This window comes from Stenella coeruleoalba (assembly GCF_951394435.1).
Source record: "Stenella coeruleoalba genome assembly, chromosome: 9".
Classification (NCBI taxonomy): Eukaryota; Metazoa; Chordata; class Mammalia; order Artiodactyla; family Delphinidae; genus Stenella; species Stenella coeruleoalba.
Genome location: NC_137155.1, coordinates 98,017,450 through 98,039,225, shown reverse-complemented (window position 1 = coordinate 98,039,225; position 21,776 = coordinate 98,017,450). Strand labels below are relative to the sequence as shown.

Below are 21,776 nucleotides of genomic sequence, written 5' to 3'. Positions count from 1 at the left end.
CTTGATGAATTTCAGAATGTGGGTTTATAAATGATGAAATTTTTGTGGAGTTGGTGAATGCTCTTGGTCAATACAATGACGATGATGATGATGATGATGGAGATGATCCTGATGAAAGAGAAGAAAAACAGAAAGATCTAGAGGAGAACCGAGAAGGTACGTCTGTCTGTTACATTTGCGTGTAGCCATTACAGCAATTTTCAAAAACAATAGAGTATAGGTAAATCTTCCTTCCTTCTTTTTTCTTTTGTTAAATATCATATCAGTGGTAGTATAATCAAAATTAGAATATTATTTATAACATTTCATCCTGCACTTTATTTCCCTTGGCTAGCAAAATAACGTTTTGTTTTTGGTTTCCCTGGGCAGTCATCATAATCATTATATAACATATATATAGCATACTGGTCATTGACTATGAACAAGTTGTGTGCTCTTCACTTTATATGCGTATAGACATTTAATTCTCATAATATTCCACGAGGTGGCTTTTATCATCAGATCCACCTCATAGTTGAGGAGATGGGTTTAGTGAGGTGAAGTAACTTAAGATCACAGTATTGGGAGGAAACAGAACCCAGAAAATACTGTGTTCGGAACCAGCTCTAACTGACCCCAGAGCATACGTTTTAACCGCTACACTAATTACGGTTTGCCAGAAAATTAGAGGGTCCCAACTTAGAGCTTGGCAGTTGGTGACGACCGGACAAAGCTCGTTATTAAGACAGCATAGAAGAATATGGGGGAAAATTGCAGTTTCAAAGAAGCGTACAGTTTTTTATAACAGGCGCCTTAGTGATCACCTGGCTCCTCATTTTACAGCCAAGGTGGGTCAGTGGCCAGACAGGGCCGCGGCGTCAGTTAGGGGCTGAGCCTCCCGGCGCACTTGCAGCTTCCCACGCTTGAGTTTGAGTTTCGTCTGGCCCACCAGCCTCCCAGGTCCTTGTGAGATTTGTCGGAAGGAAGTGAAACAGAGCTGGCAATTTCCTGGGAAGGCAGCTTCGTTAGGCACGAGGGAAATGAAAGACTGGCAAGCTTGTTCACTTTCATTCTTTTTTCCTTTCACATTTCCCTGTTTAGATAAAGAAAGTCGCCCACCTCGGAAATTTCCTTCTGATAAAATTTTTGAAGCTATTTCCTCAATGTTTCCAGATAAGGGCACAGCAGAAGAGCTAAAGGAAAAGTAAGATTTGTTCTTTGGCCATGGTTTTGCCTCGTATGGTCTTTAACTCACCATTTTGGTTCTTTAGAAATGGAACTAATGTAGCCAGTGAGCTCCCCACTTCGTGTGTTCCCAACATCTGCAGGATACTTGAACTAATACGTGTATGTATCTGGTACCCTGTACTCCATTTATGGTAGATGGGATAAATTTGCGCGCACGCGTGCAGACACGCCCACGTACACACACAATTTACAGGAATGCGTGTAAGAGGAAATCTCTCGGGACGCCTGTAGAAATTTTAGTGCAGCTGATGTTTCATTTTAATGAATATAGTAACATTTTTCATGACAGATCTGAATCACATTAGTGAATTCGTTTCTTGATATACCATGCATAATATTTAATTGGCTCTTCATTTAAATATTGTTGTAGGCTAAACTTCTTTGTGTGTTTTAGGCAAGATAAACATCAAAAATAATACACAGAAATCTTGTAGAAAATTTATTTTCAAAGATGTAATTCTTGTTTCACCTTTACTTCCATTTTTCTTGGTTAATGTTAGGTACAAAGAACTCACTGAGCAGCAGCTCCCAGGTGCACTTCCCCCTGAGTGTACCCCCAACATAGATGGACCAAACGCCAAGTCTGTTCAGAGGGAGCAGAGCTTGCACTCATTTCATACGCTTTTCTGTAGGCGATGTTTTAAATATGACTGCTTCCTACATCGTAAGTGCAGTTATTGTACGTTTACATTTTCTATCTTTGTTGTGGAATTATGTGTTAAAGCAACTTGGGAAGTGTCATTGATTACCACTAGAATTTGTCATTTAATCTTGCAGTTACGACTGAAAAATATGTTAGCATCATAGTATTGTTATTTTCTAATTTGCTGCTTAAGGGTTGCTCTGAAGTCTTTTGCACATGTTAAGCTGACACTGCTCTGTCTCCCACTAACTTGGAATACAGATCAGTGATTTTTCCATAAATGCTAACCGAACAATTGTTTTATAATAAAACTTACTGTGACCTAGCTGATGGCCCAGAGCAACATTGCCAATACTGATGAATAACTTGGTGAATAAGAAATTGGCTAAAAAGGTGTTTCTATATATTCTTGTCTGTTTAGTGCCAAATCTGGTTTTTTTTTGGGGGGGAGGGGCATCCTCTGAATATGTTGCTTTTAAAAACACCTGCATTTGAATACAGGTAAAGCATAACATGTTCTTAATGAGATTTACGTATGGTACATAGGCTATTACTTTCTTTTTCTGACATTGCTGGGGAATGAAGTTTCTTAGTAAAATTTCCAGGTACCTGGAACTTAATTAAGTACGATTTAGAAAGTACCAGCTACTTTTGAGGCACGTTTTTTGAAAATATATTTCATACCTCCTGGTTCCTAAGCAGAGTTTACTTAATGTAGGTTAGCTTTTTCCACATTAGAGTTTTGTGTGACCATCTGTGGCATAACACCTTTGTCTCTGTGCTAAATGGGTTCATGTTGCTTTGCCCTTTTGGAGTTCCTGTGCCCACCTTTTACAATTTTTTCCCTCATTTTCCAGTGGTACCTCTTAATGTTAATTAGCTGCCTAAGCAGCTGTATCTTGCCTTATTTTGAGTTTTTGCTCTATCTACTTAATGTTTGCTGCAGCACATAATTTGTTACGTGATGTGTATCTAGGTCTGGAAATGGTCATTTGTGTGTTTGTGTGTATGTGTGTGTGAAGTATTAGTGGTTTAGTTATCTTAATTTAGAAAAACTTGAAGTAGACTTTCTGAATTACCATTGTATCTCCTTGCAGCTGTTGTCCGTGCTCCTAAATTGATGACTTGGTAGTTGTAATAATCCGTAGAAGCCAGCCATACTCCAGCCATTGTAGGCTTACTGACTTGGGCTTGGCAGCATTGTCGTTACACAGGCCTTGAAGTAGTTGTTTTGAATTGCATTTAATTCCCCTTTACACACGATCATTTTATAACATAATGTCCAGTTCTTAAGAATACTGTAAATTGCATTCAGATATCACTATAGCAAAAAAGTTGGTGGGAGCTCTTTCATTGGAGTCAATGCAGTGGTCCCTCCAATTTGTTGTTTATAGATGTAGCATTTGATGGACCTTTTTTGTACAGATGAGCCAAGGCAGGAGGGTGCTACTTTTAAACATTATTACAAGAGTTATTTTATTGTGCTATTCCAATCTGAGTAATTTGGATGAACCTGGAACCTGCTCATCGTCTCATTATTCATGCTGGGGAGAGGAGGAGAAAAGTGTTGTGCTTAATGAAGCTGGTTCTCTGGGACTGACCGGTGGGCTGCTCACTGCAGTGCGTCGGAGACGCAGGTCCAGCCCTGCTGTGCCCACCCTTCCCCCTTGTTCCACTAGAGCCAGGCTCTTCATAGTGTAACCCTAACACATTCTACAGGCATTTAATTGCTTTACACTGACTTGGACAAAATATCACACACTATATATTTTTCTTAGGTAAAAGAAGTCATTAAATGCATTATTAAACATACCTGTTAAATATAGCATTTTGTGCTTTTTGTTCTTTGTCTAATGGGAATAATACAAACTGTCATGAGGATTAAATTTATTATTTACTATGTGCAAAATACTTAAAATAGCACTTGGCGTGTGTTTAGCTATTGTTCTTTTTAAAATAAATCATCATTCACATGACTTACATTTCCAAAAAGCATTAAAAGGCATCCAGCGAAATCCCCCACCCCTCCTGTCCGCATCCTCACTCCCCTGTAGGTAAACCACTTCTGCTGTTAGTTGTTCTGTGTCTTTCTGTAGTTTCTTCTGGCAAATACAAATACATTCCTCTCTTTTCCCAACCACCCTATTCAAATAGTGCCATACTCTCCAGGTGTTTTCCCTGTTGGACTTAACATTGTAGATATTATTCCTGTCTGGACAGCTGCATAGTCTTCTGCTGTACTGAGCCCGTCCCCCGAAGGTCAACATTTATGGTAATGGTGCCGCAGTGAATAACCTTGTGTGGTGGACCTGTACGTCCTTTCCCACAAGTGCAGGTTAACCCGGTCCACTCTGTGTAGGCAGTGCCAAACTACCTGCCATACGGGGCTCTGCCAATTTAAAGAACTACCAGCAAAGTAAGAGTGCCTGTTTCCCAGAGCCCAGCCAATAGAGTGTGTTAAAAAACAAACTTTGATTTTATTGATTGAATTAGTAAAATGCTTTTTAGCGTAATTTAATTTGCATTTTTCTTCCTGTATGATTAAGAGATTTGTATTTTCTCTGAACTATTTTTATCCTTTTGGCTTTGTTGGTCTTTTTGATATCTTGAAGCTCTTTATATAGTCAGGAAATTTTTTGAGATGAGTTGCAGTGGGTTTTTTTTTCCAGTTTGTTGTTTGGTAAAAATCCCATAGCAAAGTTAAAAAAAAAAAAAAACCTTTAAGGTAGTTGAATTTATCAGTTGGCTTTCCCTACTACTCCAAGGTTTTAAAGGACGTCTCACTTTTTTTCTAGTACGTTTTAGGCTTTTGGTGCTATTTTCTTTTTTGGGGGAATAACATCTAACTCTTTGATCCGTTTGGAATTTATTCTGTTAGAATTTTGGATCCAACTCGTTCTCTGCATCTCCAGGGCTACTGTTTCAACACCATCTTTTTTTTTTTTTTTTCTCCAGTACGCGGGCCTCTCACTGTTTTGGCCTCTCCCGCTGCGGAGCACAGGCTCCGGACGCTCAGGCTCAGCGGCCATGGCTCACGGGCCCAGCCGCTTTGCGGCACGTGGGATCTTCCCGGACCGGGGAACGAACCCGTGTCCCCTGCATCGGCAGGCGGACTCTCAACCACTGCGCCACCAGGGAAGCCCCTTAACATCTTTATTGGAGTATAATTGCTTTACAATGGTGTGTTAGTTTCTGCTTTATAACAAAGTGAATCAGTTATACATATACATATGTTCCCATATCTCTTCCCTCCACACCATCTATTGACAAGTCCCTCTGGGGCTGCCCTGAGCCGCTGCCTTCATCACTGTCACCACAGGTGCTGGGGTCTGTTTCTGGTCTTTGGGTTCCGTTCCTTGAGTCTGTCCAAGGGGCTTTATTCAGAGATCTCCTGGCCATTCTTGTTTTTCTATATAAATTTTAGAACCAGTTTGTCTAATTAAAAAGTCTAGAGGCTTTCCTGGTGGCGCAGTGGTTGAGAGTCCGCCTGCCGATGCAGGGGACACGGGTTCGTTCCCCGGTCCGGGAGGATCCCACGTGCCGCGGAGCGGCTGGGCCCGTGAGCCATGGCCACTGAGCCTGCGCGTCCGGAACCTGTGCTCCGCAACGGAAGGCCATAGCAGTGAGAGGCCCGCGTACTGAAAAAAAAAAAAAAATTCTAGGTGGTATGTTTATTGGAATCTCATTAAATTTATAAATTATCTAAGGGGAAATTGACAATTTAAAATAAGGGTATGTCTTAATTATGGGATAAGTCTCCTTTTGTCCTTTAAAATAAGCTTTCTGATTTTCTCCCCGTAGCTCTTGTATTTACATTCTTTGGTAAGATGATTTCTAGGCATTAAATGTGTTGGGCTTTTCCCCTTGTATCATATATGTTTGATACCCTGCTACTTTACTGAGCTGTCCTTGTTTGTGATAGTTTCTGCATAGATTCTTTTGAGTTTTCCAGCTGTAATTATCTACAGTTATGAATGGTTTTGCTTTCTTTCCAATCTTTGTAACTTTAACTACTTTCTCCTGTCTAACTGTATCTTCAGTGCATGTTAAATAATAGTGGTGCTAGGAGATACATTTCCTACTGCTCCTCGATCAGTTTTGGGAAATTACCCGTTTCATTCCGATTTTGAAATTTATTTGTATAATTTGATCTGCATGTTCTAATAATTCTTTTAATTTCTTTTATTTCTTTGATTGTTCTTCCGTGTTTGATTCTTTTTTTCTTGAAGAGATTAAGAAGTGGTTTATATATTTTATTTAGAAAATCTGTTTTGTATATTTTTCCCTCAGAGAATCAGCTACTGTATTAGTTTTTACTGTTTTTCTTTTTGTGAATCTGATGTTTGTGTCATTTTCATTCTTTCCTCTTTTTTTGGATGTATGTATTTTAACACAGTGAGTTGTCTCTAGAGCGCTGTTTCAACTTCTTTTAGGTTCCGATATTTGGTATTATTACTATTTTTTTTTTAAAGGAATTTGAGGGAATGTTTTGTATTTCCTTTAACTCATTGTTGAATGGAGACTTTTTTTTTTTTCCTGCGGTACGCGGGCCTCTCACTGTTGTGGCCTCTCCCGTTGCGGAGCACAGGCTCCGGACGCTCAGGCTCAGCGGCCGTGGCTCACGGGCCTAGCTGCTCTGCGGCATGTGGGATCTTCCCGGACTGGGGTACGAACCCGTGTCCCCTGCATCGGCAGGCAGACTCTCAACTACTGCGCCACCAGGGAAGCCCAAAGGGAGACTTTTTAAAACTTCATTGTGAAGAGGCCTTTTTTGGATGTTAACTGTTTTTATTATTTCTGTGCTGGCAGCCTCACTGATGTTGGGCCTTACTTGTTATTTGGATGTTAGGGGTGTCTGCCACTTTTATCTCTAAGGGAAATGTTCTTTTTTAAAAATAATTAATTAATTTATTTATTTTTGGCTGCGTTGGGTCTTCGTTGCTGCACGCAGGCTTTCTCTAGTTGCGGCGAGCAGGGGCTACTCTTCCTTGTGGTGCGCGGGATTCTCATTGCTGTGGCTTCTCTTGTTGTGGAGCTCGGGCTCTAGACGCGTGGGCTTCAGTAGTTGTGGTACAGGCTCAGTAGTTGTGGCACAGGCTCAGTAGTTGTGGCACGTGGCCTCAGTAGATGTGGCATGTGGGCTCAGTAGTTGTGGCTCGCGGGCTCCAGAGCACAGGCTCAGTAGTTGTGGCGCATGGGCTTAGTTGCTCCACGGCATGTGGGATCTTCCCAGACCAGGGCTCAAACCTGTGTCTCCTGCATTGGCAGGCGGATTCTCAACCACTGCCCCACCAAGGAAGTCCCGGAAGATATTCTGATGGCAGGGGATTGGCAGTTCATCTGGGCCAGAAGCTTGGTATCTGATCATGGATCTTTTCTATTAGAGGGACTTTAATCTCCAATACAGGCCTAGAGCGTAGCTAGAATTGTATATTACAATTTATAAGTCTTTTACCTTTGCTTGAAAACCTTTAGATAAGATATTGCACCAAGATTCTTTTAAGTTGCTTTTGAAATTAAAGACAAAAAAAGCCTTTAATATCCATGTTCTTTTCTTTTTGTGAAACTTTTAAGTATCTTGCTTTAATTTTCCATCTGATAATTTTCCTGATCAGGGAATTTTATATAATCTTCTCTCCAACCTGCCCATATTATACTTAGTTTGAAATACATTTTAATAATGTATTGCAAATACTAGTATTTTAAGATGTCTATTTGAAAAGATTATTTTCAGTTTTCTGGAAGTCTAAAATAGTCAAGACTCTTAGAGGAAAACATAGGCAGAACACTCTGTGACATAAATCACAGCAAGATCCTTTTTGACCCACCTCCTAGAGAAATGGAAATAAAAACAAAAATAAACGAATGGGACCTAATGAAAGTTAAAAGCTTTTGCACAGCAAAGGAAACCATAAACAAGACCAAAAGACAGCCCTCAGAATGGGAGAAAATATTTGCAAATGAAGCAACTGACAAAGGATTAATCTCCAAAATTTAAAAGCAGCTCATGCAGCTCAATATCAAAAAATCAAACAACCCAATCCAAAAATGGGCTGAAGACTTAAATAGACATTTCTCCAAAGAAGATATACAGATTGCCAACAAACACATGAAAGAATGCTCAACATCATTAATCATTAAGAGAAATGCAAATCAAAACTACAATGAGATACCATCTCACGCCGGTCAGAATGGCCGTCATCAAAAAATCTACAAACAATAAATGCTGGAGAGGGTGTGGAGAAAAGGAAACCCTCCTGCACTGTTGGTGGGAATGTAAATTGATACAGCCACTATGGAGAACAGTATGGAGGTGCCTTAAAAAACTAAAAATGGAACTACCATATGACTCAGCAATCCCACTACTGGGTACATGGCCTGAGAAAACCATAATTCAAAAAGTCATGTACCACAATGTTCATTGCAGCTCTATTTACAATAGCCAGGACATGGAAGCAACCTATGTGTCCATCAACAGATGAATGGATAAAGAAGATGTGGCACATATATACAATGGAATATTATGCATAAAAAGAAACAAAATTGAGTTATTTGTAGTGAGGTGGATGGACCTAGAGTCTGTCATACAGAGTGAAGTAAGTCAGAAGGAGAAAAACAAATACCGTATGCTAACACATATATATGGAATCTAAGAAAAACAAAAGTCACGAAGAACCTAGGGGCAAGACGGGAATAAAGACTCAGACCTACTAGAGAATGGACTTGAGGATATGGGGAGGGGGAAGGGTAAGCTGGGACAAAGTGAGAGAGTGGCATGGACATTATACACTACCAAATACAAAATAGATAGCTAGTGGGAAGCAGCCGCATAGCACAGGGAGATCAGCTCGGTGCTTTGTGACCACCTGGAGGGGTGGGATAGGGAGGGTGGGAGGGAGGGAGACACAAGAGGGAAGAGATATGGGGACATCTGTATAACTGATTCACTTTGTTATAAAGCAGAAACTGACACACCATTGTAAAGCAATTATAGTCCAATAAAGATGTTAAAAAAATAGTCAGGACATTTCTAGAAGAGGGAATTCTTTATATACTTAGTTTTCCTAAAGAATTGAAGTTGGAAATTTTGCTGAAGGAAATGTGGTCGTAAGAATAGTTCTCTTTCTTTAGCTAAATGCAATGTGAGATGAAGAATGGTACTTTAAAAATTTTTAAAGTACTTTTATTATTAGCATGCTAACTTTTCCTTTATGGCCTGAATTTGTTCTTACCTTGGAGACTGTATAATTGTGGCTTATGATGTTGATACTGTTACCTAGTCCTGACTTAGCGGCTTCTTCTGTCTCATCACCAGCAGAGGCTGCTGTCCTCATTTGTGTACGTGTGTGTGTATATAGATACATGTGTGTCTTCTTCAGTGAATTGGGGCAAAGCTATCAGTCTCTAACTATAGTATGTACTAGAGGAGACATCCAGACTAAACACAGGTTTCACCTAAAGCGTGTCAGGATGTGCCTCTGGCTCAGGACGATTTTGTTTTTGGATGGATGTAATTCCTTCTGCTTATGTGACCTTAATCTTCTAGTGCTCACTCTGTATTTTAGGGGTCTTCACCTGTGCAAAATGTAATTCAGTGCTAAATAACTCATATGGTATCAGGCTCTTGTTCTGGGAAAAACCAACTCACATACTTGAAACAGTCTGAGCCTTGAATTTCTATTTTAAAAACATAACTTTTTTTCCTTCCCTCATCACTGTCTTCATTTCCCATTTAAGTTCTATGGATAGAAGTATGGCTTTTTTTTTTTTTTTTTTTTTTTCTTTTTGCGGTATGCGGGCCTCTCACTGTTGTGGCCTCTCCCGTTGCGAAGCACAGGCTCCGGACGCGCAGGCTCAGCGGCCATGGCTCATTTTTTAAATGATTTATTTCATGAATCTGTCACTTGTTTTCATCCAGATTAATTTTCATCTTGTGTAATTCTGGATAGGGCATTTCTAGTATTTGCCTTTATGCGCTGTAAGCAGAGCCTCCCCAAGTTGTCTGAAGTTCTCGCTGCTGCGCTTTCATACTTGTTAGTATACCAGTGTGCTGGACTTTGAATTTTTCTGTTATATTATTATATTATTTGGGAATCTTAAGTTTCAAACACTTTTATCTTTCTAAAACCTGTTTTATCTGACCATTGTATTTTCCTGCAGAAAGGATGCTGACTGTGCAGGCTCCCGCTGGGTTCTTGAATTGTGTGTGATTCAAAGAAATTGACTTGTAGTATTCCGAGGCTGTCCTCATTATCTTTTAAAACTGGTTTTTAACAACTGGTGTCCCATTCTTCTCCCCCATTTGACAAGCTGATTGCTGACCTTTCTTTGGAAATCGATAAATTGTAGATGTCAGAATTCTTTTGTAAAAAGAGGAAATCTGATTTCTGTGTAGAGGATACATCAGTTGTTTCTATGGAGACATTCAAGACCCAAATAAATGTTTATAATTAGCGCTCAGGTGTTCTGGGGGAGACCTGAGGAGAATACATTGTGGAAATTCAATAAGAGCTTGAAGGAAAGTTCTGTAATGTAAACATTATTAGCAAAAGTGTAATGCAGTAATTGACTTTCTGCTTTGGAACTGGAGACATGAAAAAGTAATGTTATGTTTATGTGTAAAAGTAATGTTAGTTATGTTTGGATATTTTATTTTGCAGCTTTTCATGCGACACCCAACACTTACAAGCGGAAGAACACGGAGACGGCTCTGGACAACAAGCCTTGCGGCCCCCAGTGTTACCAGCACTTGGTAAGCATGCACAGCGGGGCTCCAGAGGGAATTGGAGAAGTCTTAATTTTGAACTTCGGTGAGGTCTGTAAAGTCAGCGGTAACCTCACTGTTCCCATACTTTGATTGGCCATATGATAGCAGAGGTTTCTCAGTCACATTTCTTGGTAGTACTGCACGTTCTAGTCTTTCGTTATCTCGCGTTATTCTTTATCTCTGTTAGTCTTTTCAGCAGCGTATGGAGGTCTTTAGGATCCAGGCCTCCTGTACCTCCACAGAGCTTACGAGAATGGGAAGCACAGAGGACCCTTTTAAACCCCAGAAGTGCAGTAGTTCCCGGGCCTTGCTCAGAGCCATAGCCCTTCTTTGAGTTGTAGACCCACTGTAGTTGAGCTATATTATATATAGGCCCCGGAGAGGTTTTGTATGTTTGTTTATTTTTTTTTAATGATGGAGAAAAGGTAAGGGTTTAGGAAAATATGAGGTAGAAAAGTTGTTTTTTACGGGTACTATCTTATTTTTACCATTTCCCCTCTTTGAACCAAGCCACTCCTACCTAGGAACTAAATGGGTATATATTGCCTGTTGGATTTTGGACAGAAGATTCATTGAATGGCACCTGCAGAAGGTATCCTATTTTTAAGCAATTTGGTTTTTGTAGAATGAAGTATAAAACTGTTGGCTGCTCTCAGACTTCTCCCTTCTATTGCCACTAAAAATGGAATTCTTGAGCACTGTTTTATATATAATATTCCTGACAAGGCAGAATTTTATTTGGCTCATCTAAAATGTGTCTGTGGTGTCTCTATAGTCCACGCCCTTCCCGTTGTTGTATACTTTCCGAGACTGGATTATTACACCTGGTAACGCAGAATGTAACCCTCACCGCCTTGTTCGTCGAGTTCCTTTCATGTCTTCCTGGGTTGTGCATCCCTCACAGGGAAAAAATAAATGGGATGTTTTACTTGTAAGGCAGAAAGTGAAAGAGTGGAGTATGTGTACATGTTTTGTTTTCTTCTTGTATACTTTAAATATTACCTTAGAAGGGGACATGTTGGCTTAAGAAACCCTGAAATAGGAAAGTGTGACTTTAGATGCACATTAGATGTGTGCTTCCTCTTAAAATTCACTTTTAAATAGACTGTTACCTAAAGTATATTTCTATTTAACTCATAATCAGTTAATATAGAGCCGTCTTGCCTGATTTTGTGCTGCTCTGGCACTGTACGGAAGCCATATTTATCTTTCGCAAATCTTCAAACCCTCAAAAGCAGATAGAAAACAGTTGTATGTAGATGTGCGACTGTCTGTGAAAGCCGGATACTGTGATACATTTGACTAACGTGCTAACGCCATCCTTTTCTTTTTCTCCTCCGCCAAAATGAGCTGCAGAACTTTACCCTGATGTCTGCACTTTTCCTCCTTCGTAGGAGGGCGCGAAGGAGTTCGCTGCCGCCCTCACTGCCGAGCGGATAAAGACGCCCCCGAAGCGCCCAGGCGGCCGCAGGAGAGGGCGGCTCCCCAACAACAGCAGCAGGCCCGGCACCCCCACCACCAACGTGCTCGAGTCGAAGGACACGGACAGTGACAGGGAGGCGGGGACCGAGACTGGAGGGGAGGGCAACGACAAGGAAGAGGAGGAGAAGAAGGACGAGACCTCCAGTTCCTCAGGTGAGACGCGTCTGGTAACGGGGTCTTCCTGCCGCTCGGAGGGCTCATGTTGTCGAGGTTTGGGTCGTGTAAGGTGTTGGTTACTTCCCTCGGTTGGTTAGTTACAGACACGGTGAGAAACCCAGCAGCACAGCTGTGTGGCTGTGACTCTTACTGCTCTCTTCTGGCCCACACCCAGCCCTCGCCTGTGCTGTTGATCTGTCTGGGTTACTTGCAAGTTGACCATCCGGTTTATTTTCACTCTTTGGGTCACTTTCCTTTTTCCAGCTTTCACAGGGGCATGATGGAATTCTCATCATTCAGTTGAATCCTCCTGACGCCCTGTGGGTAGTGTTGGTTAGGAGAGAGAATTAGAACCACTGACTAGTATGTTATGGAGTGTCTTCTCAGCCCTAGGATTACACCAAAAGTAACAGGAGGGTAACCCCATTTGCTCTCATTTTAGAAGGCTGAGTTAAAGGGAGCCTGCTCTCATGGTTTCCATGGGGGAAAAGCTTACTGATACTTCCTTCCCTTTCCCTTTCCTTCCTCCCATTGCTATTTCTTGACCATTGCTTAACTTTGGTTTCGTAGAAGCGAATTCTCGGTGTCAAACACCAATAAAGATGAAGCCCAACGCTGAGCCCCCCGAGAACGTGGAGTGGAGTGGCGCTGAGGCCTCCATGTTCAGGGTCCTCATCGGCACGTACTACGACAATTTCTGTGCCATCGCCAGGTTGATTGGGACCAAAACATGTCGACAGGTAAGCGTGCCTGATAAAAATACTTTCAGCTTCAAATGGAGAGATACGTGGTCACTGTCCAAACATACGAACACTCGTGGTTATCAAACTGCTGTTCCTCTGAAAAGAAGTATAAAAATTTTTTTTTTCACTGAGAGGATACTGAAAGGAAATTACTCATTCAACTTTAGATGTTTTAGGTTAGCTGGCAATGGGTTCTATCTTATTATTATTCATTCATTTATTTGTTTTTTGGCCATGCTGCATGGCACATGGCATCTTAGTTCCCCAAAGAGGGATCGAACCTGTGTCCCTTGCAGTGTAAGTGCAGAGTCCTAACCACTGGACAGCCAGGGAATCCTGGCGATGGGTTTTAAAAACCAGGAACGATTTAGATTTAGCCTCATGACTCTCAGTAAGAGTGTAATCGCAGCAGCGTCCCAGGACAGACAAAGAGTTTCTGGTGGGAATGAGCAGGAGACTGGTTTGCTTAAAGAGACGATCCTCACGGCCCTGTGGCCTTGCCTCTTGTCAGGTGTATGAGTTTCGAGTCAAAGAATCCAGTGTCATAGCGCCAGCCCCCGCCGAGGACGTTGACACCCCTCCCAGGAAGAAGAAGAGGAAACACCGGTGAGTCTGCGGTGTGATGCGGAGGCCGCTGCGGGCCTGGCGCTCGTGAGGGCAGTGGTGGCTCCACTCCGTTGATTAGGAAGGAAGCTTAAGTGGCCTCAGAAATAGGCCTGTGGGGTCTTGTTTCCATGGGCATTGCTGGCATTTTTCTGTAAGAACACAGTGGCTGTCAGGAGATTTGGTGTGTTGAGTCATAAAAATTTTATGATTACTATGCTACATTTTGGTCACGAAGAATTATTGAGTAGCTTCTGCAGTGAAGGCTGCATAAACCCTTACTTGGCATTCGTGTGTGGATCTCGGGAGGCTGTGAGCTCTGGGCCGGTTTTCACTCTAGGAGCCTGAGTTTTCCACGCCCACCCTGCCGTCGGCCTGGGTGAGCGAGTGACGGGGGCAGTGAAGGTGTTAGGCCGACTCGGATGTGTGGAGGCTGGATGGACTACTTGCTGTAACCACCACCCGGTCCTTTTTTTCTTTTTAGAGAGAAACATAGTTGGGTGTTGGGTAAGGGAACATCTACATTATGCTTCAGAAACTGTCTACAGCTTAATTCAGGCTTTAGTAGACGCCTCGGCATTTTTTGCTTGGATTCTCTCTGACCATATAGCTCAGTTGAAATGATGCAAGAGCCCAGAAATGAGAGCAGGTGTGCTGTGGCAGAATCATCCACACTAGGATAAACCTGCCCCCGGGGGCTGGGCTGGCTCTCTGAGGCCACAGCCCTTAAGCTGTTCCCACGTTGCTCCACACCTGCGCCAGGTGTGAGCTGGGTGGCGTGTGACTCCTTTTTCATGGTCACTTGGATTAAGAGCCCCGCTGCATTCATGGCCCAGGTTGACGCATTTAAGTTGCAATTGTTGACATGTGGCTGACTGTGCGCCCCAGGTCAGGAGGGTGATGTTTTCTTCCTTTGTGTTTTGCAGGTTGTGGGCTGCGCACTGCAGAAAGATACAGCTGAAGAAGGGTCGGCACCTTTCCGTTCAGCTTCATTAGTAACTCGGTCTACTTCTCGTGTCTTAGAATAGTAATTGGATTAGAGTTTGGGATATTCTAATATAACCGACTTTGGTGCACTGAAGTTTAATGCACAGAAGTGCATTAAATGGAGGCTGTCTGTTGATTAATTTCCAGTCGGTTAGAGGAGAACGACTCTGGGAACCTGACTGAGGTGTGTGTGACAGTGCCCCAGGGTTCCCGAGCTCTTGGCGGGTGGGGCTAATTTCTGCTGACCTGTTGTAAACAGTGTGTGTGACGTTGCGGACACGGAAAGACAACCCGCTAAGCTCGGAGGGCCACGGGGAGAGCATGTGCTTGTCGGGCGTGTGCTCCCCTTGCCGCTCTCTGGACTGACGTGGTGCTGTTGTCTCTGTGCAGACGGCTCCTCCAACCATGTTTACAACTACCAGCCCTGTGACCACCCGCGGCAGCCTTGCGACAGCTCGTGCCCTTGTGTGATAGCCCAGAATTTTTGTGAAAAGTTTTGTCAATGTAGTTCAGAGTGTAAGTATGTTGTCTTGATGTGATTACGTGAGAATTCAATAGGCTGTTGGCCAGCAGTTTAAAACTGTAACCTCAGTCGGCACAAGGACACGGCAGCTCCTGCGTGCTCTTCCCTTTGGGAAATTCACTTATGCCACGAGCATGCATGGCGCCCAGGAGTGGCGCTGGGCCTGTATCCAGCCAGCCTCCTGGCTGACGCGGGTATGTGGGCAGGTTTAGGCGAATGTGGGTTAAAGGAGCTTTTATTTTTTCCCCCTTGATCATTTAACTTAAATCATAGTAGAGCTGACACAGAATGGAAGGGGACTCTAGAAATAGCTACCCAAATACTTTTTGGACACCAGAAACTGTTAAGAGTTAGGTGGGTTTAGTCTTCAGAATACAGGAATGTGTAGCATCAGGGTAGCGACTGTAATGATTTAATGAAACTGCACTGAAGCCTGGATACCAAGGAAGTACCTAGAACTCTGACTATCAGAATGGTTGAGATCCGTGGATATTATGTAGTCCAAATCCTTCCTTAACACCTGCTTTATAAATCAAAGAACTGTACGTACACATGCCATCTAACAGACAAAAACGGGGAGACAGGAACTCAGTGATCTCTTTCAGTATGGACAGCTTTAACTTTCCTGTTACTTCCCTTTCCTAATGTGTACGATGGGATAATACAGTTGTTGTGAGGCCTCCGTGCATTAATCAGGGCCTTAGCGCCAGACTTGAGCTGCACCATTAGGCAAGGTTTTCGTCTGACGAAGAACATCTCTCTGAAGGTCAGAACCGCTTTCCGGGATGCCGCTGCAAAGCCCAGTGCAACACCAAGCAGTGCCCGTGCTACCTGGCTGTCCGAGAGTGTGACCCCGACCTCTGTCTTACTTGTGGAGCCGCTGACCACTGGGACAGTAAAAACGTGTCCTGCAAGAACTGTAGCATTCAGCGGGGCTCTAAGAAGGTAGGGCGTGATCGTTGTTGGTGGGCTTCCGAGAGATGTCAAAGTTAGGATAGTCTTAGACCATTTAGCTGGGGCAAAAAAGTGATTATTGAATGGTACAGCTGATAAAAGGAAAATGGTTGATTTTTCTGTAGAATAGTTTGCTATAGGATGAACCAGTCAACTCTGAGAAGCAGCTGTTAATGGTATCGGATTTGAATAAGAGGTATTAGTTTAGTTAATAGAAAAAGTGGTTTATCTAGTCTCCTTAGAGCAAATCAGTGGTGTTCCTGTCAGAACAGAGAGACCCATTCTTATCAAATAGTATTCTGGGTTCCTTTTTGCACAGAGTAAAAGATGGAACTTCCCACAGTAGTTTCTGTAATAACCTTGAAAATAACACAGGCAGGAATTACATAACTGAAGCCTGGGCATTGCATGGACTTGACTTGTTGCAACCAGGGAGTTTATTGCTGACCAAAAGAAACTTAGTTTTTAGGGTACTATCAGTATCTTGGCTTTTTAGGGTAGCTGATAGATTTCTTCAGTTAATCATTTTTATAATAATAGCTGACATTTATTATTTAATACAGAGCAGGCCCTGGTCTAAGCACTTTGTGTATTAACTCATTAGTCTTCCTAACTCAGGAATAATCATTAAACCCAACGTTCTGAGACTTGTCAGGAAAGGAGCAGGAACTCAGCCAGGCGTTCCGGCCCCGGACCCTGTGCCGTGAGTGACCACCCCGTGTGCACGCAGCACGCTCTTCTCTTAGGGTCTTGAACTAGTGTGTAATGTAACTGAGATCGCAGTACTGTCAGTCCTGCTCTACTGGAAGTTCTGTTTATGGCAGTGGCTTTATATTTTTGGCTGTGGCGTTTGCTATCAGGCGTTCAGACGGTTTTACTCTAGGTCCTCACGTCACAGTGATGCTGGCGTGGTTTCCCGGGGACACCCATTCAGCCCTGAGAACTCCCATTTCTCCCTCAATCCTGTACTTTCCCACTGTATGATGAAAACCCCTCCTTCAGTTCAGAAAGTGGATAATCCTAATGGCGACATGTCTTTCTACACATCTTTTACCTCCTAAAACAGAAAACTGTGTAGATACTTTGTACCAACGGGGTTTCATTTGCTTAACAGTATTTCGCTGGTCAGGAAGGTACTTGGTTAATTCTTCCCCGACAGGGAGTGTAGGCTGAGTCAGAACAAGCACAGATCGGTAACCTGGGGACCCGGGGGTCTTTTTCGAGGCCACGAGGATACTTGGAATGAAAGCATAATGATGAGCCACGATGAAAGGTCAGGGACTCATTCCCAAACAGACTCTAACGGTAGAAGCCACAGCAGTGATCAGCCATCTTGGCATCCGCTAAGAACAGAATGCTGGCCCACGGGATCGTGCTGCCCCTCGTGGTGGTTTTTCGTGCTGTCGTGAGGAAGGGCTGTGGAAGGATGCGCCCAAGAGAAAAGCGCCCTGGAAGGAAGGGCAGCGCTTCGGGAGGAATAAAAGCTGGTGAAGAGCCAGGAGAGGGCCCCACGGGGGCTGGGACTGGACCCGGAGGAGGTGGTGATAGAGGCCGCCTTGGGGAGGTGCGGGGGGCACGGACAGGGGGGGAGCAAGGGGTCCCTGTGTGACAGGCACGTTGCACGTGAAGTCCAGGAAGTCAAGGGCGGAAGGACGGACAGGGAAGCAAATGGTGCAGCGTGTCAGGATGCCTCGTGCAAGGACCGCAGTCGGAGGGACCCGCACCAGCATAGGTGACGTCGTATTTCTGAGAGAGACAGAGGATACTCAGGCTCTGTACTTGATTTACAAAAACCAAAACGTTCTCGCAGTTTGCCAAGCCCTTCGGTAACGCGGGGGAGCTGACCCCTTCCCCCGCCCGTGGCTGAATTACCCTGGGTCATCCCATGTCTGGTTTGTCCACTTCGCTCTCCTCTGATCATGACTGTGTTTATTGTTCTCTAGCATTTATTGCTGGCACCGTCTGATGTGGCAGGCTGGGGGATTTTCATCAAAGATCCTGTACAGAAGAACGAATTCATCTCGGAATACTGCGGAGAGGTAAGGCACAGCCGTCCAGTTGCAGACAGAGGGATGCTCGCGGGCGTCATCTGTACTCACTTTGCTTGGGACTGATTTTCATTGGGCAAGTCTGTTGGGTTTGATGAGAAGTGAATTTAAAATGCCTTTTCAGCTTGGGCTTGTGGGTTTGGTTTGTTTGGAAGTTAAGCTACACGGCTTCAGTCCTTGTCACAGCTTTTATCACCTGGGGACAAGGGGGAGAACAAGAGCTTTAAAATGAGGAGTCTGTCCTACTTAATCCACAGCCAAGTTGATAAGGACCTAAGTCAGGAAAAACCCTGGGACTGGCTTCATTGTGCGATTAACCCACCCGGTTTGTATTTTGTACTGAGTAAAAAGACTTTTGTTCATCACTTTCTCCAAGCATAGTTACTTTAAATGTGGAAGGATTCAATATTTCTAAGTTAGAGTCCTGAAAATATCACTGTTTTTGACAAAGAGAGAAACTGGCCACAGTGACCCCTCAAGGTCCCAACTGTTCCTGATGAGCTGGTGTGTGTTCGCCTACCAGGCTCACCTGTTGCAAAATAACCTCCCCCATGTCCTTCCTTTTAGATTATTTCTCAAGATGAAGCAGACAGAAGAGGGAAAGTATATGATAAATACATGTGCAGCTTTCTCTTCAACTTGAACAATGGTATGTTGATGAATTAGAGTGCATTTGGTTCCTGGGTTGCACGGGCCCTTCTGGTGGCTTGAGTATCAGAAACGACATTAGGGGCCCCCAGTGTCTGCAGTGTTGGAAGGAGCCCCAGCCTGGGCTAAGGAATGGGCTGTTTGCTGGGAAGCCAGCCAGGTTGGATGAGTGTAACTTGGGGGCGGAGGTGGAGGCTCCCTGAGCCGTAGGGGGTTCTGTGTGCAGGGAGAGATCGCTGCCCTGGCCCCGGGCCGTTCCTTGGCTTCACTGCCTGGCTCTCCTCTCGTGCCCCTCTTGCCACAGGTACCAGCTGGCTGGGCCCACCTCCTCCAGTTAGTGCCTCTGACCTGGGAAGGGTGTGGAGCAAGGCCTCGTGAAGCATCTCCACAACGCTCCTGGGGGTCCTCAGAGGACAGCGAGGGTAAAGGGCGCTGCGTGTGCAGATGCTGATCCTGGGTGGAAAACTTCTGGTGTAGTCGGGTCACTGCTGGGAGTGTGCACGTCACACCCAAGCTATTCAGGGGGCCTCTCAGCTGAAGCAGGTAGAGAGAGTTCTTTCATGAATGTGCTCCATAATGAAGAAAACTAATATAATTTAAAATGTGAAGGGAAGAATTTAGTTAGATTTTATTTTTTGCCATGCTTTGGTCAGTAACAGGTGTTTACAGCTGATATAACTGTCTGGAATCACTGATTAATTTTTACCTAGAGAACATTTTCTTCCAAATGTCATTTCATACTAGGTGAAGTTGGTTGAATGATTTGCTTTTGAAGGCGAACCCTGAAGAAGCATAACCAGTTGTATTTCCAGAATCATAATAACTTTGTGTTTACTGCTCTGTATAGCTGAAATTGTTTACGGGATTGCGCTTATTTTTTCTCTTTAGATTTTGTGGTGGATGCAACCCGCAAGGGTAACAAAATTCGTTTTGCAAATCACTCAGTAAATCCAAACTGCTATGCAAAAGGTAGGTGTCCCCGGAGGTGGAGCTGCCGCAGGTTGGCCTGAGTGGTTCTGGGTTGACACTTGTTACGTGAACGGTCAGCAACTCTCCTGGGCCGACTTCACTGACCCCAGCATCTCTCTCTGCAGTGATGATGGTTAACGGCGATCACAGGATAGGGATTTTTGCTAAGAGAGCCATCCAGACTGGTGAAGAGCTGTTTTTTGATTACAGGTTGGTAACAGTACATTTCTAGAGTCATCAAGGGCTTTTCCTCTCTGGTCCAGCTCCAGGCTGGAGCTTCTGTCGTTAGAGTAACAGAGTTCTGGTCGTTATTTGTCGTGGGCAGTGGTGGGAGTTTGGTAACGTAGTTTTCCATTATACAAGTAATGCTTTAATATAAGTCAAAAAAAATGTGGACAGCTGCATTTGACCTTTGGGGTCCTTTCTGCGGGAGAAGGCACGCCGGCCGGCAGCCTCTGCTGTCAAGCTCTGGGGGATAAACTGACAAGTTCTATAATTTTTATTTAAATGCACTCAGATGTCTGTCTAGTTAAACGAATCCTGTGGCTGAATGTACATCCCATCCAGAAGCTGTTTCTTGAGTGCTGAGTTGTCGTCAAGTAGGGCCCGTGTGTAGCCACTTTCAATGGCAAAATTAGTGGGAGGTTACGAAGCCGTAGCCCCCCCAGCTCTGAGTGAGGGGCAGCTGGTAGACCTTCCTTTGGGTGCACTGTAGGTTCCAGCCGGCAGTGGAGGTCGCAGGTGCCTCTTCTGGCCTCTGTCCTGTTCTTTCTTCAAGGCGGGGGCGGGGCGTGACCAGCTCTGGCTGCTTTGACTAAGGGCCCAAGTCAGGGCTCTGCCGCGTCGCAGTTACTTTGCCTTCCCCGTGTTAGGCCTAATCACTGCGCTGCGGGCCTGCCTTCGCTGGAGGTTGGTTTCAGGGGCACAGGGCTGGCTGGGGAGAGAACTGGGGAAGGGTTGTACTACCAGTTCCATCCACTTTGCAACTGGAATTGGCCCAGTGATGCAGCTGTGTAACAGGATGCGTGTGTGCTTTTCCTTGTGGACGTGTGAGTGCAACACACTCAACGAAGCGGACTTGGTTGTGTTGGATCTCACCCCGGGCTGGAGGGCACTCACCCCTTTTTCTTGCTGTTTGTTTCAGATACAGCCAGGCTGACGCCCTCAAGTACGTGGGCATCGAAAGAGAAATGGAAATCCCTTGACGTCTGCTACCTCCCCCCTTCTCCTCTTGGAACAGCTGCCTTAGCTTCAGGAACCTCGAGTACTGTGGGCGATTTAGAAAAAGAAAATGCAGTTTGAAATTCTGAATTTGCTAAAAGTACTGTAAGAATAATTTATAGTAATGAGTTTAAAAATCAACTTTTTATTGCCTTCTCACCAGCTGCAAAGTGTTTTGTACCAGTGAATTTTTGCAATAATGCAGTGTGGTACATTTTTCAACTTTGAATAAAGAATACTTGAACTTCTCCTGGTCGTTGTCATCTGTCACACAGCTTCCTCAGCTGATTTTAGAAAAAGACGACTGAGTCTAATGGGAAAAACATTTAACTCCTTCGGTTTTCCAGTAGCCATCCTACTGAAATCTTGGTTTCACTAATACTGCCTATTTATTAGGCAAGTTAATACCAAATATAACTAACAAATATATGCCTACATATAAACCTACTGCCACTAATACACGTCACAATTTAATAAGGGACTCACTGCTGGCATCGGAGACCAGTGCGGGGCACGTCCCCGGCTGCCGAGAGGCCTGCAGCTACGCACCCTCTAAGCCTCGTTCTCCATGTGAAACAAACAACAGACAATCGGAGGAAGCGACTTCTGAGAACCGATCTAGCTCTAAATCCCACAAGTCTAGATACAGCCCTTCAGATACGACGGGGATATGTAGCCAGACTAGGTTCATACCTCCTTGAAGAAGTAATAAGAACACCCTCTTTCTTACGTCCCAAGGAGGTGGCGCTGCTCCTCGGGCCAGGCGGCGGTGGCACAGTGACGCCGTCGTGGTGGGAGAGCCCAG

The 21,776-nt window shown here is 44.1% G+C and overlaps 1 protein-coding gene across 5 annotated transcripts in view; it reads left to right on the top strand.

The window, feature by feature from the left end:
* Nucleotides 1–21,026, top strand: part of EZH2 (enhancer of zeste 2 polycomb repressive complex 2 subunit) — a 61,716-nt gene extending 40,690 nt beyond the window's left edge. For all 5 annotated transcript variants that reach the window (XM_079932397.1, XM_079932398.1, XM_079932400.1 and 2 more), the window contains 15 exons: nt 16–156; nt 1,081–1,183; nt 1,728–1,891; nt 10,531–10,622; nt 12,032–12,272; nt 12,846–13,015; nt 13,530–13,624; nt 14,548–14,588; nt 14,999–15,124; nt 15,898–16,076; nt 18,029–18,124; nt 18,701–18,782; nt 19,670–19,750; nt 19,876–19,960; nt 20,895–21,026. In XM_079932397.1, coding sequence (XP_079788523.1) covers nt 16–156; nt 1,081–1,183; nt 1,728–1,891; nt 10,531–10,622; nt 12,032–12,272; nt 12,846–13,015; nt 13,530–13,624; nt 14,548–14,588; nt 14,999–15,124; nt 15,898–16,076; nt 18,029–18,124; nt 18,701–18,782; nt 19,670–19,750; nt 19,876–19,960; nt 20,895–20,955 — 1,757 coding nt within the window. In that variant the 3' untranslated portion in view covers nt 20,956–21,026. The remainder of the gene's footprint in view (nt 1–15; nt 157–1,080; nt 1,184–1,727; nt 1,892–10,530; nt 10,623–12,031; nt 12,273–12,845; nt 13,016–13,529; nt 13,625–14,547; nt 14,589–14,998; nt 15,125–15,897; nt 16,077–18,028; nt 18,125–18,700; nt 18,783–19,669; nt 19,751–19,875; nt 19,961–20,894) is intronic.
* Nucleotides 21,027–21,776: the final 750 nt, after the last annotated feature.